This window comes from Elaeis guineensis, chromosome 1 (genome assembly GCF_000442705.2).
Source record: "Elaeis guineensis isolate ETL-2024a chromosome 1, EG11, whole genome shotgun sequence".
NCBI classification, from domain to species: Eukaryota; Viridiplantae; Streptophyta; class Magnoliopsida; order Arecales; family Arecaceae; genus Elaeis; species Elaeis guineensis.
This window is the reverse complement of record NC_025993.2, coordinates 68,929,384-68,945,805: the sequence shown is the minus strand read 5'-3', so window position 1 is coordinate 68,945,805 and position 16,422 is coordinate 68,929,384. Positions and strand designations below refer to the sequence as shown.

The following is a 16,422-nucleotide window of genomic DNA, read 5'->3' as shown; positions in this document are numbered from 1 at the left end:
ACTTGAGGAGTGGATGTAGGATCCTCCACTAAACTCGATTAAAATCATCAAAAAAAAAAATTACTCAATTAATCTTGGAGAGAAAACTTCATAGAGAGAGGAATAATTCTAGAGAGAGAAAATAAAAATTTTTAAAGAGAAAATGGAGAGAGAATCATTTCAGGAAGAGAAAAGGGGAGGGAAGAGAGAAGAGAGAGAGACTCTTTCTCTCTCTTTTTTTTCTTCATTTCTTTTTCTTCTCTTTCTTTCTTTTCTTTCTTTTTTTCTCTCCTCTTTCTTCCATGATGAAACATGGGATTATTCTTCCCTTTTATTTTTAGAACAATGGAGCACCACCGGCATGGCTGTGGCCATGGCAACTGAGGATACAACGGCACAGCCCGAGGATCCCAGACCAATGGTTGGTGATGACCATCGGTACTAGAGAAATCAAGGAAAACACATGGAAAAATAGGAGAAAATATGGCTCCATTTATCCTAAGAGAAATCCGGCGATTGCTGGCTGGAAACTGTGGTTTAAGGCTAAGGAAGAGGAAACGAAGGGTGAATGAGGTTTGCCGGTCTCTTACCTGACTTTTTTGACAACGGTCAGGCTAAAATTTGGTGAACTCCTTCGGCAAAATCTGGCATGATTTCTGGACAGTGAGCCTCCGATCAATGATGGGATGGAAACTTTTCTTCTCATCAAATAGAGCTCGATGGGAGGAGTCCAACTCCTCCCTGACTTTGTTTTCCATTTGAAAATCGGGAGAAGAAGACTCTTAATCAGAGCCTTCTTCATCCCCCCTTTTCTTTCATTTTTTTTTTTTGGATGCTTTAAGATTTGTGCATTAGATGGGGTATTAGAGAGAGAGAAGGCTTGGAAAACATGAGAATAGGAGCCCTTCTTGTCCTTGTCAAGGCCCCATGGCCAAGTTCTTTATATACGAGAATCCCAACTTTGTCACGACCCTCATCATCCACATACTCCAGCCCTCCACCTCCACCCTCATCTCCTTCTCCGCCTTCACCTCTACCTTCTCCCTCCCCTCCACCTCAAAATTTAGTCTGTCGTCCACCCTCTTATCTCTCTCTTTTTTCATGATAATTTTTGTGATGTTTTTCCCCTATTTTCCTTAGGGAAGATGGAGCTTGACATGGCTCCACATTTCTTTTAGAATAGCTCATAAAGTCTCTTCCTCTATATTCTTTATTCATAATGCTTTCCAAGTATTTGTAAGAACTCCTACTCTTTTTAATACTCACCTTGGAATTAGAACTTGCAGTTGGTTGGAGTTCACCTTGATAATCCGAACAAAACCAAACCAAATATTTTAGATTGGTTTGAACCAATTTTCCCTTCAGATTCATTTGATTTTAGTTTCAATTTTAGAAAATTGATTTAAATCAATTCAGTTTTGAAAATGCCCCTAAACTGATCCAAACCGTGCACACCCTAATACTCAAGACGACTCTTATCTTATGCATGATTTTATATTCTAGTTGCATTGGATTCTCACAAGAATCGACATGGGATCCCATAGCTTGAATGAGCCACCAAAGATGAAATGAGCTGGATGGAAAACTAATAGCCATTCCCATCTTCCAATTATTGCGAATCAAATGTGACCAAGAACAGAGATTTTCATTAGATTCATGGACAGAAAATGTGACTAAGAAAATGGCGTGAGAAAGATTCCTTAGGTATTGCTTGACATCATTTTCACTTTTTTTATATTTAAAAATAAAAAATAACAATTTTATTTTATTTTTCTATTTTTTAAAAATAGAAACATATTTGGTATCAGTTATTTTTTAAAAATAAAAATGCCAATAGCTGTAGAGATGGTGGTAGGCATGAAAGTAATGTAGATAATAAAAGCCGTTGATACTAATGATAACAGTAATGACGGCGACAATAGCACCAACAGGGGAAATAACAATGATTGTACAAAAAATAGAAATGCTGTGCTATAACAGAGGTGATGACAGTGAGAATAATAGTGAGAAGTTGATCAAGAAAGTAGTCTACAACAATAGTGACAATAGTGATGGTGGCTAAAAAAAATAAATTTTTTATTTTTAAAATATTGAAAATAAAAAATTTTTATTTTTATATTTTTTATAACTAACCTTACTGTACTGTTTTACACAAGTAAATAGAACAAAAATCCCACAGCAAGCCAATAGTGTAAGTCCATTATTTTGACGACCAAACCAGTGACATCGGCCATCCCGTCAAGGCACAAGCTTGATACGGTAATACCGGGGTTCGGGATGGATTTTCCGTTCTTGTTCGCATACAACATTTTTCAACAAAACATGCCGTTCCAACATTATGATTCCTTTTGTCAGAAGCAAAGGGAGAACCTACAAAATACACATCCAACAGTCAAAACGACAGCACCACGATCAACGTCATAAACAATTACACAATTTCATAGCAGAAAGGCATTCAATCAAGAATCTTCATAACGCCGCATCTTTTTTCCAGTATTCGATAAAATATCTCGCAGTGGTTCGAGTAGCAGAAGTCAGGGATCCCATTGCTACCACCATAGAGAAAACTGTTAAGCATTTGGAAACCAGCCAAGACAAAAATCAGAAATGAAGCGTTAGCAACATATTCCAAAACATGAATAGTTATACATAACTATAACAACTCAATCATTAACCAGAGATTCTAATACGCCTTTGAAGGGTGAGAAACAGAAGCTTCCACGATAAGATATCAAAACCATGGATGCCACATGAGCCGGTAACAAAAGTATTGGAATATGAAATAACAAAGGTTAATGTATATAACAACTCCAACAAGAAAGCAGTATTTACATCTTTTTATCTTTCTTCCCCTTGAGAAAAAGAATTAAATCTTTTAGACACGGATGTTTGTTTCGGACGACCTAATGACAGCCACCATCCCTTTTACAGCAATTTTACAATTTTGCTGTACAAAATAACCCTGTAAAAAACCCAACATATTTTCATTCGCAGTATAAATACGACCAAAATTAACCACTGGTGTAAACCTACATGGATACAACTCTCTAGAGAAATGTAGCAATCATACCCCTCCCCTTCCCATTTCCCGTCCCCATAAACACCCTCCACGGGGAGACAAAAGAACATTATATATTTTCAGCTGTAAGCACAACAGTGAGTACCCTCCCCTCATGACTGCATTAAATCTAACTGCAGAAAGAGGGTCGCATAATGGAATGGAGCTGGGTCTACAGGTCACGCCAGAAAGGTTTCTCCAAAAAAGTAATGCTAAGATGCTGGTACTATTTGACACGGAATTCATGTCGAAATATAGTGAGATTCTGAGTAAATTTGTCTCTGTTCTTTGAATCCAAACTTCTTGTGACATCAGCCATCAGCTTATCAAAACATAGTGAAAGGCGTTGCTGTTGATCCGACGGCTGCATTTAAGCAAACAACGGCTTTGTCAGAACACAGGAGCAAATTGAGACAAGTAGATTCCTAGGCATGATTCTTCAAAAAGGGGGGAAAGGGATTGTTTGGAATTGCAAGAACCGATAATTAACAGTCTGGTTGCAAGGAGAACCTCATCAAAAACTTCTTTTCTACAAAAATCTAGGGCCTGCTTGGTATTGCTTTTGCTTCTGCTTTAGTTTTCAAAAAAACTAAGAAGAAAAGCGAGCTTGACTGAACGCAAAAGCATAATGAAATGCATTTGTTTTTCAAATAGTATATAAAACCTTTCAAAAAGTGAAAATAAAAGCAAGGAATGACAGAATTCCAGATAAATTGCTATCTCTAATATTAATCTCCGGACAGTATTTCACTAATTTGTAGGCAAACAAGAACACAAAAACAACAACAATACCAAAGAGGCCCCAATTTTTGTTTGTTTCAACAGAAAATTGAAGCTTTGGATGGCTTATTTTTAGTTTTACAAACAAATATTTCCTTTTCCACGAAAAAGCACAGCTTTTTTGTTCTCATGAATTTTCTTGCAACCAAACATACTTAAATGAAACAATTTTTTATACATAAAAAACGGAGATAAGAAAATTTAAGAATTCTAACATAATTTCCAGCGGTATCTTTTCAAACATCAAATGCAATATCTCACTGATTAAAAAAGACAAGAACCTGAAAGACAAAATCTTCATAGTCCTAAAATCCTCATTTGCCACTTGGACTAGGCCCTAACCAGAGGCTCTAAAAGTAAAAATAATAAAAGAAATGTGCTAACATTTACAAACAAGTTGTCGGATAGCTGAACAAGGGCAAAGGAAAAATGCAATAGCATAAATGATCAAAAAAGGTTGAAATCGATGCTAACCTGTGAAGCCAAGATCTGTGCTCTCAAATCATTGAACATCTGCAGGTGCAGAACATGTAAAGTGAGCAAAGAAAGAAGCCAAGCAAGGTCCAGATATAGTAAAGGAAATCATTTGAGATAGTGGATTTCAAAATAACTAAAAACCGGACTAACCTGAACATTTGCATGAAAGAAAGTTCACAGAAACATAATGCCTTTACCATAAAATTCTTGTATGACAAATGACGATAGGTCAAGAAAAAGAATAAGCATGGAAAACCATACAAATGACGTGACCAAGGTTTTACATCCCGACGAGACGAGGACGGGCGGGCTCGGGACTCCAAAACCCATCCTTGCACAGAAAGAAGAAAGAATAAAAAAAAAATGAAGGAAAGACGAAGAAGAGGGAAAAATAAAAGGAAAGAAGAAGAAAAATAAAAAAAAAAAAGAAAGAAAGGAAGAAGAAAAAGGAAAGGAAAGAAAAGAAAGTAGAGAAAAAGAAAGAAAAGAAAGAAGAAAAAAAAGAAATAAAGGAAAAAAGAAGGGGAGAAATATGGAAAATATCCATCGAGAATGCTGTCGGGATGAAACGGGACAGCAAGGCATCTCCTTCCATGGAGAAACCGGGATACTTTTGTCCCACCTTGGACCTGACCATGACCATCTTGTCCCACTATAGTATATGATTAAAAGTCTCAACTACATCAGCAACTATTCTTCAGTAAAGAATAACACAATGAAAGTGCCTATAATGTTAGACATCTTTTATAAGCAACAAAGTTGAACATGAAAAATAATTAACCTTTGATAACATACATAGCATGCAACCATGACCATCATGCTCTAGTGATGTTGACGAATTAGAAGTGTCAATTATCTCAGCTACTATTCTTCAAATAGAAAGAATACAATGGAAGTGCCTATACTCGTATGTCTAAGCAAGTTCCAACATAAAACTGCATGTCTGTCTGGTCTAATTCTTTAATAAAAAATCAGGAATATGACCAAATAGAGGCATCTGCTAACTACATCAAGACTTACAAGGTCATCACTAAATATAAGTTTTCATTAAATGCTTGAAAGCTATCACAGATGCATTTTGTACAATATGGAAGGCCATGTATGTCACAAAAAAGAGTACTATCTTTTTCAGATAAAGAGAGATAAGGAGAGACATCAATTTATGGCCATGACATCCTGTTAACTTCGAACCACAATGTTGACTTTTATGGAAGACAAGGAAGCTGATTTGGAGGTTCAGGCATCCATATTTATGCCACATCTATCCAGTAAGATCCTCTTTATTATCACAAACATAATGAACCATGCAAAACTCAAAAACTTTGTGGTTAACAGTATATCCCTTGAGTCACTAAGGCATACATCAGTGGCATAATATCCTAAATGCACCTCTCTACCTTTTTATCTGACAGGAAACACCACCTCTCAACTGCATCAGCCAATTATGATCTGACTACACAAGTCATCCTACCAAATGAAAACACTACCACACTTCCATCTCAACATTCTCATGTAGACCATGATCATCCTATTTACTTAGAACCTCTTTACTATTGAAATAGTTTAAGTCACTAGGCATGCACCAGTCACATAACATCCAAAAATCACCTCTCCACTTTATCCATCCAAACATAATGCTATAACAAGCCTCACCAATCTCTCCATTCTTCCCCACAATTTATCACATCACAATATGTTGTATATGGCTTGTTCACTTGAATAGGATTTCATTTCCAGTTCCATTTTAATAGCATTTCCATATACTCTATTTTGAGGTAGTCATTTTAATATTTGTAACTTCAAAAAGTTTGCTCCATGTCCCAACAGAGCATAAAGTCCATCCACCTCACAACTACCATTATATGAACTACAAGTTATTTAACCACATTGAAGCAGAAAAATTAGAAGTTCATCCAAAATTAGTTTAAAAAGGTTTGGGCCTAATGTGCATTTATGTTACAATCCAAAGACACTACTCCATTATAATGATTAATCCATTTTGATGAAGACTATGAACCATAAATCTTTTCATAAGGAAGCATAACCCCCATCTTTGTTCCATAACCCTTTACCATACCTTATAGGCCACTTTTGGTTGTCACGAATGAGAATCAAGAATTATTTTCCTAGTCTCAAAATCTATTATTGGGAATTGTAGGGAATGATTAACCTGGTTCGTATGTTTGGATAAGTATAGGAAAAAAGCGAACTTGGCATAAAAAATAATAAATTATTAAATAAATCAAAATTAATATAACAAATATTATTTTATAAAAATATCAAAAATCTAATATTAATATCAATAACATACATTACTAAATATAATATTAATATTATTTAAAAAAATATGATTATATCAATGTTAGTAATATATTAACAATATTATATTATATTAATATTATATGATATTTTGGTAATGATCATGGAAATTATAGCATATCAAAGATATATGACGTAAGAATGTTTTTAATAATATATTTAGTCAATTTTAATATTAATATGACAATATTACTTAATTATATTAACATTCATATTACCACTAATATTAAATGAAATTAATAATATTATGTTAGTTTTGTAAAATATTATGATAAGATAATCTTAATATCATATAATTATTTAGGATAATATTATGAATATTATTACATTAATTCAATATTTACATAAAATGAATATTTTCACAATATATTATCACTATCTTAATATTCTACTAATAATATTAATATCATGAATATCAAAACATTATGTTATTAGATTTTGTTTATAATATTAGAATAATCATTAAAAATTATAATATATAAATAATATAATATCCTATAATACAAATAAGGGTAGAACATATAATATATAATAAGATTATTAATATTATTCATATAACAACATATTAATCTATTACAGTATTATACATAATTACTATTACATTAGTACAGTACCATATTATAATATAAATAATAATAATAATAATAGTTCTAAAATTATTAAAATGATTACAAAGATAATGAAAATACAATTATTGTAAAATGGTATAACATACTAATTATAACACTTGCAACAATTATAAATGTATTAAAATGATATAATGAGTATATCTCATAAAAACAAATTTGAGTAATATAGTAGTAGTTGTAATAATAATAATATATTGTAATATGATTAACAATATAATATTATATAATAAAAAAATAAAAAATGATATATAATATATGATATCATATTTTCCATAGATAATATAATATTATAATATATTTTAATATGCAATTAATATTAAATAATATATACAAAATTTTTATTGTTGCACAAATGCATAGATAGAATTTGGGAAAAAGACACCCAAGCCCATCCTTGTCTATAGTTTAACCCCCTTTTTATGAGAATTTGACTGGAAATCAGCATTCCCATGTCAAAGGAGATACCAAACATGGAATGGGCTTGTTAAGAGACTGATACTTATTTCCACCTTGGCCACAGTGTGGCTTGTAAGTTTTAATAGAACAATGGTTTTGCAATATTTGCCCTATCTTTTTTCTTATGAATGGTTATGACAACAATCGCTTGTAATTGTGCGGTACTCATTCAACTTTTTGAAAATTTGTTAAAATTAGTTAACCATGTCCACTAACTTCCACCACAACTTTTCAATTAAATCAATATTTAAAAAGTAAAATAGTATTCTATCCATGGCATGCATGAATCACTCTAAATGTTCATCCATCTTGAGTTGTAGCCATAAAATCCTATTATTAAAGCCATGTCAACCATTTTTCATCTCATATTCTAACCCTGAAACTTGAGCAACCACATACAAGTATCTTATTCACCTCTATATTTGATCTATGCATAACAATGTAAATAATCAGTTCATGTAAAACTAAATAAATTTCTATTAAACTATATTAGCCTGTAATGTTAACCAAGTTCCTTGGACTTTTCTTACCATCTAGTTTCATACAAGTTTGAAATAGTGATTTCCATGTCATCACCCCTACACTAACTCTCGACTCTTTCTTATTGACCTTCCAATTCTCATAGTAGCAAACATAATCATTATCAAGCATCATTCCCTGCCTTTAATCCACTTGAAATTTGAAACAGAGCTTCTCATCCTCTTGTAATTAGGGACCATTGCCATATAAGACAATAATCAAACAAAAAATATAAAGTTTTTCACCATAGTCATGGCATGTTGCTTATGGATGCCTTAACTAACCCTTGCCCATTTCTCACCATCATCAAGTCACACGGTGCTGTCTAATTCATTTGTTAGCAAAACAAGGCAAAGTTGTTAGACACTGCTTACAGCCAAACTTTATATATTAATGAGAGAACCATTTTTGAGTCTACTATGAGGAAGATAAAGTTTATTGGTTGTAGATTTGTAGTAAGTTATATTTGTAGAATCTAACTCATAAACATTGACTAATGACTTAAGAAATAAATCTTTCACGTCGTAATAGTTGCACCAAAGGAAACTATTAGATCATGTCAAATGGGAAGCACAAAAATTTTTGCAAAATAAATGATAAATAATCATATACCATTCATCCTAATAGCCAAGTTCCCCCAGTTTAGAGGTCAAAACGGGAACATATATAGGCATACAAAAAGCCACAATCTGGCTGACATACTGACTTCATTCTAATTAATTTGTTTGTCTCGAAATGTATAAAATAGGCCTACATGAAAACTTTATTGATGAAAAGAAAAATGATACCATGAGGTACACAGACAAACTAGTTTGCTTTTCATTAGATCCGTGCATTTCCAAGTTCCAACCAATAAAACTTCAGAACTTTTCAATTTCCTAGAACAAAAACATATGAACCCCATACAGATATTAACTAGATAATGGAAAAAAAGTTACATGTACAAAATTCATAAAATACGAAATACAAACAACATGAATTTAATTCTCATTAAAGTCTTTTTATCTATAAATTATGAAATAAATATGTCAGCATCTAATTCATGAATTCTTCTGCACAAAATGAATTTCAAGCATAAAGCATATATACAATATACAAACAACAATAGGTGGAAGATACAAATCAACAAAAGTCACCTGTTCGCTAATCAGAATTAAGCTCAGCATTGGTCTGCTAAGACTCCACTGATTTCCACAATCTTCAAATAAAACTATCTCAAACAGCGTCTTAAGTATCTGTTCAAAAAATGGAACCGATATATTAGGGAAATTGAAGGAATGGAATAAAGCAAGCTAAGGATATTACACAAAAGAAAGGTAGCTTGAATGTAAATGAGCATTCTGTATCCAACCATGTTACTAGTATTTATGTTCTAACATTGTACTACATAAATTAGATATTAATTTCTGTGCAAGTATTAGATATATTGCAAGGTGGTCCACCATAAATCTCCAGACAGACATACACACAAGGGGAGGGAGGGAAGAGAGAGAGAGAGAGTAGTGCAAAATGTGGTTCTGCAGAATATGCAGAAAGGAAACAAGTATAGTGCAACATTACATTCTATGCTGAAAACCAAGGTATGCTGAACCGGTACCGCCGGCCGTTTCGGCCGGCCGGCGGTACGGTTCGGTATGATTTCATACCGTACCGAACCGACGATCCGAACCGAAAGAAAAAAAAAGAGAAATAGAGAGATAGAGAGAGAGAAAGAGGAAGAAAAAAAAAGAGGGGAAGGAGCCGGCGGGGCCGCCGGACGGCCTCCGACTGGCCGTCGTGGCCATCGGAGGGCGCAGTCCACGCGTGCGGCGCCACAGGCGTGAAACAGGGGTATCGCCCCTGTTTCGCAAATTTTTTTAAAAAACATGGTTTTAAGTGAAGTCGGCAAACGATTTACCGACTTCACGATTTTTGTTTTTTTAAAAAAAATTCTTAAGTCGACAACCCAATTGCCGACTTCATAAGTTTAAAACAAAAAAAAAGAAAAAATCGAAACAAACGTCGTCTGTTTCGAAAAAGAAAGGGGAGGAGCCGCGGAGGGATTCCGCCCGCCCTCAGACCGTCGGCATCGGCTCACCGGCCACCGGGAGCCTCGCAACGGAGGCACCGTCCGTCCGATAGGTTCTCCGCCCCCCCTCCGAGCGCTCTCTCTCTTTTTTGCTCTCTTGAAAGCCCTATCGGACGATACAGGGCTCGGAACCCTCCGACGGCCGCAGCCGGCTACCACCGGCCTCCGACGGCTCCCACCTCCCTCCCTCCCCTCCCCTCTCTTTCTCACTTTTCGTTCTTTTTCTTCGGTACCGTCGGTGTATCGATTTTATCGGCCGAATCGTGCCGGTTCTCCGTCGGTCCAATACGAGATGGGGTGTACCGGCCGGTTTGGCACGGTATGGCAAATCTTGCTGAAAATATTTGTAATGTGAAGCTCTAATAGTAACAAAATGCATGCTTTCACTAAATATTTTCAAAATACCCAAAAATGCTAAAAATATCCAACAATAGCAAAACTAAAGCAAGTATAGTGCACCATTCCATTATATGATACTTTTGGTTTTGAGTATAGAAATTTGTTGAGACATAAGATCCCAAAGTTTGCAGTGGATTACAACCTCGCAATTGCAAACACATATTTTAAGAAAAGAGATGAGCGTTTAGTAACTTTGAAGAGAAGATCAAATATCACAAATAAATTAATTTTTTATTAAAAGAAGATAAAGATGAACATGTCGGAATTCTAAGATGATACTGTGAGAAAGTTTAACAACACAACATAGGTTGTTAGTCTTTGATTTATACACCAAGAGCAAGAAGAAAAGAAAACAATCTAAAAATTTGAATTATATATTTTAGGAATAAATTCTTGAAGGAAGGAAATTGGAATTTTAAGGACTGAACCAAATAAAACGTGGGATCAAATGACTACTTGTAGTAAGACAGTAGCAAAAGATGTTTTAGGAGAATCAAAAGGGAAAAGATGTACAAATAAAGAAACTTGGTTATGGAATATGAGGCACAAGAGAATTGAAATTGCAAAAAAAAAAAAAAAAGATTGTTCTAAATAATGGCAAAAAACAAACGATGTCAAGTATTTTATAAGATATCAAGAGAACAAGAAAAATGCAAAAATGCTATTAAGGTAAAACATGTAGCATATGATAATTTATATATTAGCTTGGGTTCATAAGGTGAAAATAAAACTTATAGAATAGTTAAGCTAGAGAGGAAATCTAGATATATCAAGTTGGATTCATTCAAAATGAGGATAATAAGAAATTTGTGATGGATGATGAAAATAAAGATGGAGATAGTATTGAAAATTATTAAATGAGGATTCTAATAAAGAAATCTTTATTGAAACTGTAAAATTAGGGAGTAAAGGTTCTAGTCATTCAATTCATAAAAGTGAAATGGAGATAGCTTTGAGAAGAATGAAAATGGTAAATTCATTAGGGCCAAATAAAATACCTAGAGGTTCGGAAATCATCGAAGATATTGGGTTAAAATGGCTTAATAATTGACTTGATGAAATTTAAAAATTAAAACTAAGAAAACGTCAGATGATTGGAAGAAAAATATTTTAGTACTTGTCATCGGAATAAAGATGATGTCCAAAATTATTTTAATTAGCAGGGAATTAACTTTATGAGTCACTATAAAATTATAAAAAGGGGCAATGAGACAAAGATTAACAACAAGAAATAACAGATGCTGGGCTTTTAGAAGAGATTGAGAAATAAAGAGAGAAAAAGTCTACATATAATCCTCATTAACTTAGGGAAAGCATATGGTGAAAACAAAGAAAGGCATCCATAAATTTTATATTGAAATAATTGGAGACATGTAGTGCTGGAGAATTGATATGTGTTAGGAGCTACTACAGTACAAGAATTATAGTTACGGTTACCATAAGCTTGCAGGATCAACATTAAGTCAATAGCTTTTTGCACCACTTATAGATGAACTAATATTCAACAACATGTATTCATTGTACATGTTATTTCTGGATGATATAGCGATGGTTGATGAAAAGACAACCAGATTAAATACTAAATTAGACTTACGAAAGAAAACTTTAAGAATAAGGCATAAAGATTAGTAGAATAGTGACAGTATATGGCATGTAAATTTGGTGAGAAATGAAAACAAAAAAACAAAACCAAATACAATTAATAACCAAAGGATACCATAAAGAGGTGGATTTTGTTACTTAGATCTACTATACAAAATGGAGAGAGATGAAGATATACATAATAGAATTAGTGTTAATTGGATGAAGTGGAGATGTGCATCTAGAATATTATGTGATATGTGTATATTTTAAAGATTTAAGGGAACTTTTTATAAAACAGTTAAGGCCTGCCATGTTGTATGGCTTAGATTGTCAAGCAATAAATAAAACATATGAAAATAAGTTGAAAGTAGCAGTCACGAGAGTGTTAACATGGATGGATGGTAAAACTAAGAAGAAAAAAAATAAAAAATGAAAAAATTAGAGGAGCTATAGGTGTTTCATAAATTAAGAATAAAGTTAGGAAAAATCGATGGAGATGGTAAGGATAATGTAAAGATCCAAGAAAGCTATAGTAAGGAGAGGTATTTTAATCTGTTGAAATGGGTAAGAAAAGAGGGGGGAGATCAAAGATAGTATGGAAAAAGGTTGTCAAGAAGGATGTGGATAAAATTAAAACCCTAGTTTGCCATACCCTACCGAACTAGGTGGTACCATACCAGATTGGTGCCAAGACGCACTCTGTACGCCAAACCAGCCCCGAACTAACATAGTAACATGTTGGTACTAGTATGGGGCCCAATACCAAGATGGCGAATCTTGGTTAGAACAATACTAGAGGTAGCCATAATGAAGATCCATAAAGCCAATCCAAATAATTGGAAAAAGGCTTTATGATTATGATTAGGATAATGCACATCTTTATACTCATGATAACAACTAGACTTAATTCAATCCTCTTAAGGCTAAACACTTTGAGCACTTCGTCTTGATGCAATTGTTGGCAATGTTGTGGATTTGCCGGTCTCACTAAGAAAGGGCGTTTCAACATGTATCAACAAATAGAGACAGCTCATCCATGTCACAAATGTATAGACAAGGGAAGTGGTGGAGAAAGGCTAACAAATAGAGGATGGGCAAAAGAAGAGCAATGGAGAGAGAGAGGGAGAGACCAATGACTACACCAATGTTGCCACGATTGGACACCCACCATCAAGGTTTTCAAAACCGATACCGAACACTATTCCGGTGGGCCGGCGGCACGAATCGGTACGGCCTTGTATCGGACCAAATCAGCACGAACCGACAAAGGGACGAACCAGGGAGGAAAAGAGAGAGAGAAGAAAAGAGAGGAAGAGAGAGAGGAGGGGAGGGAAGTAGGTTGAGACGACGGAGATGCCGCCGATAGCCCTCGAAGGGCTGCAGTAGCCACCACAACTCCACATCATCCACGAGAGAAAAGAGAGAAGAGAGAGGGGGGAGGAAAAGAAAAGCATGGAGGGGGGTTCAGTGGAGAGGCCGCTAGAGAACCTCCAGCTGGCCACCGTGACTGTCAGGCGACGTAAATGCCCTCTACAGCTCTGCAGCAGTGAAATAAGAACGATCACCCTATTTCACGAGCTTTTTTAAAAATGTATGACAATAATGAAGCCCGCAAACTCACTTCACTGTTTCTGAGCTTTTTTTAAAAATTATTGAAATAGTGAAGACGGCAAACCCATGTCAGTTTCACTGTTTCTCAGCTTTTTTTTTTTTAATTTGAAATAGTGAAGCTGGCAAACCCACTGCCGGCAAATCCACTTCCGGCTTTAATATTCATCATCGTTTTTAAAAAATGCGACACAAAGAACAGGGGCGGTCGCCCCTGTTCCACGGTCGCGGCTCTGCCTGCGCATTTTTCGCCACCCGGTGGCCACGATAGCCACCTAGTGGCGTCGGAGAGGGAGGAGATCCCTCTCCGCCGCCATCCCCGCCGTCTGGTAGCATCTCCCCCCCCCCCCTCTTAGGGTTAAAGATCCTATCGGGCGACACCAAGCACGGACACCTCCGACGGCCTCGATGGGCCAGCGCCGCCCTCGGCGGACCAGCGTTGTTCGGTGTTTCTCTCCCCTCTCAATCTCTCTCTCTTTCTCCCTCGATGCCGACGTGTACCGCTTTCCAAGCCGAAACCGTCCTGATTCTCTGTCGGTCCGGTTCGGCATACTCTGAACCGTCCGGTTCAAGATGATTTTTAAAACCATGCCCACCATTGCTACTGCCATCATTGCCACCTCTATTGGCCCTCGCTACTTCCTTTTGATGCATCAATTGCAATCCATCCTTGCCACCTTGTGAGAAATACTTCCATCCTAGATGAAAGGAATGGAGAAAGGAGATAAGCAAATGCATTGATCATGTCCGATGAAAACTCTGAAGGTGAGGGCCCACACAGTAACCATATGGCCCTAGCAACTGATAAGGATCACTTGAGAACCTAATATAGCACATAACTTTGCAGAATTCTAATCTTAAACCCCGAAATGGAAATCTTTTAGTAGTTGACCTACCTACACGACTCAGGCATAGGCCTTTCATTGATAACATAACTTCAAGTTTCCTTACCAGGTCCATTGAGCTCATGAGCTATCATACTGTTGTTCTTACTAAGGTACTAAATGTTTTGTGATGAGGATTTCCAACTTGCATAGCATTATATAAAAAAGGCGACAAGTCAAATCATAAGTAAAAATTGACCAAACCAATCCAATAATTTTAGATATTTAGGCCATAAAATCATGACTAACTCCCAACTATTCTTGTTCCTACTTCCAAGCCAATGGTTATTGCATCACAATCACCTTGGTGTTTGAAATATCATTGTTGAGTCATAGTATTACAAGAGTATGGAAATAAGTTCGTTAGCCAAGTCTACAAACAATCAGCTATCAAGTGTCTCAAACCCACTAGTAACTAGCTCAGATACCAGTTAATCATCTAGAGAATATTATGTTGGCATAACCTAACCCATTGATATTTCAGCTTATGTCTATGCATCCTGTGAACCTCATGTACGGCCACTTAACCAGGAAGCAACTATGCAAGGCATTTTACCTTCAACTATTGTAGCTCAAATCGCTAGCTTAAGCAATGGAGTGGTGTGCCGAGTCATAATTAGTGCTCATTTTAATGGACATAACATGTGAGGATACCATGATGGCTTAAAAGAAATAATCAGTCTCACCTGTAGACTAAAAAGTGATACCAGTACTACCTCTATCTCATTTTTTTTCCTTGTTCCAAGTGCTGTCAGATCAATTGATATATCTGCTTACCTCAAAGGGCATATGCGGATCCAACCTCTCTCCACATATTACCAACATGGATTCTGAGACATGTCCTCATTTATCCTAACTAGATTATGGTTACACCCAAAAAATAAATAAATAAAACTGAGGCTAATGAAGTACAAAATGAAGAAGATAATTCTTGACATGATTTTCAACTTTTTATAAAATCCTATTTTTGGAAGAAAAATTGGATTTAGACTAACTTCCAACTAAAACTAGGACAAATCCATAAATATATAAATTAGATCCACGTCCACCTCTCCCAAACCTGCAGCCAGCTATTTTGTTATAACTGAAATGTTGAGCAAGGAAATGTTGTGCCTGCTTTCAGTCCATTTTAATTGCTTAGTGACAACTGTTCATTGCAAGTTTGTAAAGATCTATCCAGATTTAGTGAAAGATGAACTCTGTATATTACATGAAAAGGGAAAGAATAATCAATTTGTTGATACACAAGAAACCATTAAAATCAAAACATTATTTTAGTTCATCGAATCCATGTGTACATGAAAATTGACAAGGAAAAAACTAATGAGTTACCAACTAATAAAAACATCTTGTACTGAAAAAAAATTAATAAGCACATCAGCAAATGATTTCTAGGTAAAGCAAGATGACAAACACTTGCCTTGGGAAACAAATTGGGGCACTCCACAACATGCCTAGCAAGACTCAATGCAGCTGGCGATGGGGGCACCTCTGCTGCCGTAATGTTATTGAAGTAAAATGCAGCAAGGTTATCAACTGCAGATGCACACTGAAAGAAAAAGAACATTAGTTAAAATAAACCAGAATTTACAAGTAATTACACATATAAGCAACAAAAAATGTTCTGTTGATAATGTTATAATCATTTAGCATATTAATAAT

General features: G+C 35.3%; 1 protein-coding gene across 9 annotated transcripts in view; it reads right to left on the bottom strand.

The window, feature by feature from the left end:
- Nucleotides 1-2,157: 2,157 nt before the first annotated feature.
- Nucleotides 2,158-16,422, bottom strand: part of LOC105034517 (uncharacterized) — a 53,662-nt gene continuing 39,397 nt past the window's right edge. For 8 of the 9 annotated variants that reach the window (XM_073254507.1, XM_073254520.1, XM_073254508.1 and 5 more), the window contains 4 exons: nt 16,181-16,309; nt 9,354-9,452; nt 4,292-4,330; nt 2,733-3,401 (listed from right to left, as the gene is read on the bottom strand). In XM_073254507.1, the coding sequence (XP_073110608.1) occupies nt 3,264-3,401; nt 4,292-4,330; nt 9,354-9,452; nt 16,181-16,309 (405 nt within the window). In that variant the 3' untranslated portion in view covers nt 2,733-3,263. Of the gene's footprint in view, nt 2,547-2,732; nt 3,402-4,291; nt 4,331-9,353; nt 9,453-16,180; nt 16,310-16,422 lie in introns of those variants that run through there. The other variant, XM_073254525.1, reaches the window with a different exon arrangement.